This window comes from Arachis duranensis, chromosome 9, assembly GCF_000817695.3.
Source record: "Arachis duranensis cultivar V14167 chromosome 9, aradu.V14167.gnm2.J7QH, whole genome shotgun sequence".
Taxonomy (NCBI): Eukaryota; Viridiplantae; Streptophyta; class Magnoliopsida; order Fabales; family Fabaceae; genus Arachis; species Arachis duranensis.
In genome coordinates this window covers 91,867,574-91,873,964 of record NC_029780.3, presented here as the reverse complement: position 1 = coordinate 91,873,964, position 6,391 = coordinate 91,867,574, and the positions used below count along the sequence as shown (strand labels likewise).

Here is a 6,391-nt window from a genome sequence, read left to right as displayed (position 1 = left end):
ATTCTCTTCATTCTTATATTTTTATTAAATTTATAAATAAATTTTTATATTTAAAAAAATTAATTAAATTCCTACACTAATTCTAAATTTATATTTACATCTTTATCATTCCAAAAATGTTTAACTTAAAATATATTAAGACATATTTGCTAATAGTGTGAAACGAATGAAAACATTTTTGTAATATTAACTGTTCAAAATTATCTAATTATAAATTTAAAGAGATGTAAAAAACCAATTAAAAACTTTTAAAATATAAAAACTTAATTACAAATTAAAAAAAACTACAAAAATTAACAGAATAATTTTATTTTATTTTCTTATCCCATTTTCTGAAGTTCATTTCAGAATCTTTCAAGAAAGAGAGGGGGGGCTTGGAAAAAGAAGGCATAGAAGAAGAATGCAACAGAAACCTAACCAGTGAAGAAATAAATATGCTACAAATCCCAGGAATCCTGAAGATCACTATACAAACATTTTTCACTCTCACATGTAAATCAAAGTAGTGTATTTTTAGACCCTGTAACTTCCACTAAGTTTCACTTTCACATTTGAGATACCAAGAGTAAAAAATTTAACCCAACAAATCCATTGAATTGAAAGCAATCTTATATGCAAACAAAGTCCCATGTGGATGTGGACCCTGGTCCCCCTCCCTGTTTACTTTCTATCTAACATTTTCTTTTCTGTTTGTCATTTTCAGTTCTAGCTCCAAGCAAATTTTCAAACTGAATGTGCATTTTCCACTTTTTTCATCAGAGAAACATTGCATGCTTGTATCAAACATGGTACAGCTTTATGACCTGGTCTATTTTCGCTCGACACACCGGGCAACCCCATTTCTTTGTCTTGACCTCATTCAAGCACGACATGCATCCGGCCACGTGACCACATGGTATGCATGCCCCCTCTGCCGGTGCATCCAGACATATCACACATGATGAGCCGCTTCCTCCGGCATGTTTTCCTTCTTCATCTTTCGGTAGGTTCTCAACAACTGGCGATGACATGTCCACAGGGCTTATGTCAATTGAAGGGTATTGAATGGGGCCGTCCACCGGAATATCATCATCGGCAGCTGGAGGGGCTGGTGGAGCTGATGGATCGAAATCAAGACTGCTGGCAGCATGTCCAGCAGAGGCATTTTCATGGACTTCCTGTACAGGCTCGCTTTCACTTGTGTTTGGATTTTGGGTGCCTAGAAAACCAAGTTTGCTTCTGTTTGCACCGCTGCTTGAAGAGCTTGCTTCGAAGTTTGGTTGGGCAGCTGGAAAAGGTGGTCTCTCCTGAATGGCCTGCTGAAGAGATGCACTGATGGCCATAGCCAGCTCTGCGTCTTCGCCTTCGCCTTCTGTAGATGGTGGTGCTGTGGCCGGAGGCACATTACTTTGCAAAAATGCTGGACTTGCCTGAAAAAAGAAAAGAAAAAAGAGAGATTAGATCATCACGAAGTTAACATGGGAATTATGCATCAGGAGAATGATCATTTGAAAAATCTTTATAAACATTTTCTAAGTTGCAGAAGAATTAAAGTGAAATATAAGAGAAGAATCAGAACCTATTGCATTTTACCATTTTGAAAAGGAACAATTACAAAACCAGATACAGAAACATGTACTTCACAAATAAAACAGTGGTAGTATATGCTATTAACATATGAATTGGTACTACAATCAACATCATTTGCCACTGGAAGAACAAACTACACAAATGTTCTTGAAGAGAATCAGGCAATATCCTATGCTTTTCTGGAAAATGATTTGCATCACTGCACTGAAATCTAAAACCACAAATCTGACGGAAATAATGCCCATAAGACATCACATTTCATCGGATAGATGCAAGTCTTTGACAACTGAAATGATTAAAAAATACAAGTGGCTTTAATAACAATGTTAAAAACGAGATTTACACTCCTCTTTTATAACAGAAGCACAATTACAAATCAAACTATTTGCTAATTTATAAGCTGTATTTATACCCAAAATTTCAGCAACATAAGGCTGCCAATTTTTATCATACAACTGGTCTTGACTCTGCGGGGCTGATTACAAGCAACTCCTTTTTCAAATTCTTAACTCATTTGTGGGACTTGAATACGACTATATTCTCTCTTGATAAGCCCCTTTGAAAGTCTATTAGGCCGAGTCTTCTATTTAGACTATGAGGGAATACGAATAACCTGTTGCAGGATTGTAGCCAGACTAGATGAACACACAAAGCCCCATCTCCTAAAATGTGTGTGTAATGCTTGGCCCTTTCTCAGTGTGATTCCTCATATTTTCTTATGATGTTTAATTTAGTTCCTTTTTGGAGCTTTGGTTTGGTAACCTTGGTGAAGGTCAGGTGTCACTTGTTCCTTGTACCAATATCAATGGTAAGTTTGTTAAGTGTTGATTTAAAGTGAATGGGTTAAATTTCGTAGCAATGTGCAATCCAAGCTATACTCTAGTATATAGACTCGGAGCTTAGCTCTCATATTGTATAGTTTAAAATGGCTTCATTGGCACAACAGCTGGTTTAAAGTATCAATACCATTACACATTCGGCTTCTCTCTCATCTTAAGCAAGATCTCTTTAAAGAGGTATCCTGAAAGATTTTGGGTTTATGGATTAGGCAGTTTTGAACCATTGGTGCTTATCTTTTTCTTCATTGATTTCTTATCCTTCAAATACCCTGGAATTTATTCTTTTCATCTTAATGAGTTTCTTCTAAAACACTAAACACTCCTCCTTTGGATTTAAGTTAAGTACTTATGTATCAACTATTATTAAGTGCAATATATATCTTCAAAGAAAAAGTCAAAAGAAAACCTGTGATCTACAGTTGCACTTTATGTGAAGCATAACACGAACAGAATAACACCAGCATACATATCATGTGGCATTCAGCATACCTGTGGAATCCCTTTGCAAGCATTAGAAAACAATGCAAGTTGGTGCCTGTCATTCTCTTTTGCAGGTGCAAGTTTAACCCGTGTTCCTAGAAATATGCAGACAAATCAAAATAATGGAAAAGCCTCTTAAGAAGTAAGGAAGGATATGCTGTACGAAAAAGCAAAACAGATGCCAGGGAATGATGCAAGTGAAGTTCAATGATCCACATTAAAAATAGAAGCAAAGTTGGCTTCATTTTTCAATCTTCGCTCCTGGTTGTACAAGTTTCAAAGGTATAATATTATAATGCAAATATATGTTTTAAAAACAAATAAAACTCACGGCCAAAGTTTAATATTCAGTCAGAAATATAGATTGAAGTTTCTAAATACCTTGTCCCTGTGACCATGTCCACTTTTTTTTTCCACTCTTAAATATGATGTGTGTCTAATGCATTTTTAGTAATATTAGCAACAAATGTATATCTCAATGTAATTGTGAAAAGGAATGGGTGACAAACAAAAAAATGACCCAGTATAGGAGATTACGGGAAGTCATATCAGCAATTGTCACGGATGGGTCAGACTGGTGAAGCTTTGGTTCTTCTAAATTGGCCCTCCACAGAGGAATTAGTGTTCGTGGTTGTCCATCCTGCTCATTTAGTTACAGCAATTGAAAAACTCAAGTATGTCCAAGGTGAACAACAGGGGAAAAATATCCAAAGAAGAAAAAGCACCAACTCAAGTCTTATGTGTTAATTTTAATATTTCAAACATTCTTTCTAGTAATAAAACATGAAACTGTTGTCTTCTCTCTGTGAATGCGTGAAGGAAGAGAGATGATGATACATTGACCATGGAATACCTGCAAAGTAGAATATAAAGCAAGCTCCAACTTGTAAGGTCTGGTAGGATTGCGGGAGCCAACTGGTAAAACAACCACCCAACTGCAAAGAACTTTAATTAATCAATAATGAGATCACAAATATTTTACTATATGACAAATTTAAAAACTACTTTATTTGATTTTTCTTTTGACAGTTATTTATAAGCGACGGAAACAAATTGCTAGTTATGAGATTGCAAGCCCAGCCATCTAGCAATAAATCTTGAAAGGATAACCAGAAAATGGTACAGATAGAAGGCCGCATGAAAAATATATGATATATCACATGATACTCACACTCTTCTAGATACCAACTGAGGAGCTACTACTTCTAGAAAGCCAGGTCCATGAAATTCTCGCATCCAACCACAGAACAAGCATAGATGACTCTGCAGAAACGATAATCATTAATGGCACAGATATGGTGATAAATAGAAGAAAAAATAAAATAGTCAGTGCATTCAACTTCATATAGCAACATAATGAAAAATTCATATGTACCTCAATTGCCCTAACAACATTGCTGTGTCCTTTGGCCCTGGCGACCTCAAGAGCAGTTTGACAATCATCATTCAAGATCAAAGGATTTGCTGAAAGGTTGAAATAGTAAACCCCATATAAATATATACTTAACAATAAAAATATTAAGTAACACTTTCTGGACTTCCAAAGATTCAAGCTAAAGGGAATAATAAAAAATTTGCTGACATATGTAGACACTTGAACATACCTCCATGCAAAAGAAGTAACTTAACAATACTTTCAAGCCCCCGTTTAGCAGCATGATGCAATGGAGTCCCCGCATGACGACCTTTACAATAGTTGAAACCAACCGTTGAAGCAAGTCAAGAAAAACATAAATCAAGTTCAGTTTTCTACTTCCATTACTACACTTTGGTAAGAGAAGTTAAGCATTCAGTATTCAGTAGAGACAACCAACCATGTCAAATTCTCAACTACGAAACCTATACAGGTACAGTAGTATCCAAAACTACATAACAAATGACCCTAGGCTTCATTATAATTTTTTTTTTAAGTTTCAATTTTGCTACAAAACCTCAAGAATTTTGTTCAGTAGCAATTCACCACAATGTTCCAGCTTCTTTCAAATTATAATAAACAAATTCAATTGATAGCACTCAACATAATTTCCCAAGAAGCTAAACAATGAAATCATTAAAATAAATAAGATAAAAATTCAATACCTGGACGGTATGCATTGACATTGGCTCCAAGTTCTATCAAAGTTTTGGCAACATTATAAAGCTCAGGATTCATGCATGCAACAATCAAGGGGGTTTTTCCTTCTCTGTCTATCCACTGCATAATAAAAAATTCAACCCAGGAATATAAACAAATAAAAGGAAAAAAAAAATCAAAACCAACAACAAAATCCAAATTGATCCAATCCAAATAATCATCATCTTCATCATCACTATCATCATCATGATCCTCTTGATCACACCCACAATAACAAAACTAAGAAGAAGAAAAATCACATTTTAGGGTCAATTTTGGCAAAGCTTCATTACCTCGAGGCCTGCACCATCTCTGTGAAGGGCTTTGATTCCTTCTATGTTCCCATAACTGACCTGCTGATAGAGCAATTCGCTCTTGGACTGCCCTTGCCCCATGATACAAGCACGACCTTAGAACCAAAATTGGATTACTTATTATTTTTTCCCCTTCCTGTTGATGTAGACTTTATAGGAATTATGAAGTGGGGTTCATAGGTTTAGGGAAAATGGGCTTCAAATGAACGAGAGGGTTTTCCAGGAAAATTTTGAACTTTCCTGGAAAAGGTCAAAATTGATTGATTATTAATAGATTTATTTTGTATATTTTAATCCATCAAATCAAATTATTATACATTTAACTAATCCAACATATGCGTAAAGTTGGGATAAAATAAACTTTTGGAACACATTTTAAAATCAAATTATAACCATAAATAATAGTATAGAAATAATATAATAAATTAATTATGTAGAGTTTAATCTTGTATTTAACTCGAGTGAAACCTTAAAATAATTTTTAAAGTTACATTCTGAGTCTCAAAATAATTTCTAAAATTGATAGTTATCTAATTTCATTCTCAAACTTGTACTTTGGGACCTAGACTAGTCCCCGAGACACTTTCCAATAATCGAAACATGGAAACGACGTTATTTTGTGTTTAAAAAAAATAAACCCAAAGCCCCCTCCTTCCTCTTATCCAACGCTCACTATCCCTTTTCCTCTCATCTCCGACATCTCTCTCCAGCCACCCACCAATACCCATCTCAACTTCTCCTTCTTTTTCACCAAAGTCTTCTCACTTTCTGCATTAAATACGCAAAGAAAAAGATAAAAAAGAATAATATGTTTTTTGGACTTGTACCATGTTCTTGCTGAAAAGAGGAAGAACAAAAGCTATCCTCTGTTCTGTTGTTTCTCTGTGAAAGATTGGCAAGTTGGAGGGAGAGGTTGGGGGTTGTGTTTTGTAAGTGATGATGAGGCCGAAGAGAAGGCGGCAGGCCAACGGCGCAGAGTGGTGACAGCAGTGGCTGGTCTTGCGCGAAGGGGAGGAGAAAAACAAAGAGAAAAATAATAGGAAGAGGAGGGAAGAAAAAGGGGTTGTAGGGTGGTC

The 6,391-nt window shown here is 35.5% G+C and overlaps 1 protein-coding gene across 1 annotated transcript; it reads right to left on the bottom strand.

Moving 5' to 3' along the window:
• Positions 1–401: 401 nt before the first annotated feature.
• On the bottom strand, positions 402–5,574 carry LOC107466208 (putative E3 ubiquitin-protein ligase XBAT34). The gene is made up of 9 exons (XM_016085197.3): positions 5,295–5,574; positions 4,968–5,082; positions 4,493–4,573; positions 4,264–4,352; positions 4,060–4,151; positions 3,742–3,823; positions 3,426–3,528; positions 2,898–2,983; positions 402–1,409 (listed from the first exon to the last, which is right to left on the bottom strand). Exons 1-9 carry the CDS (start codon positions 5,394–5,396, stop codon positions 780–782), a joined length of 1,380 nt encoding a protein of 459 aa, XP_015940683.1. The 5' UTR covers positions 5,397–5,574; the 3' UTR covers positions 402–779.
• Positions 5,575–6,391: the final 817 nt, after the last annotated feature.

Excerpts from the sequence above, each read along its gene's own strand:
- LOC107466208 (XM_016085197.3), bottom strand. The coding sequence starts at position 5,396 with ATGGGGCAAGGGCAGTCCAAGAGCGAATTGCTCTATCAGCAGGTCAGT. Across the intron at positions 4,574-4,967 it reads TGTCAATGCATACCGTCCAG|GTCGTCATGCGGGGACTCCA; the intron begins GTATTGAATTTT and ends ACTATTGTAAAG. Across the intron at positions 4,152-4,263 it reads ATGTTGTTAGGGCAATTGAG|AGTCATCTATGCTTGTTCTG; the intron begins GTACATATGAAT and ends TCGTTTCTGCAG.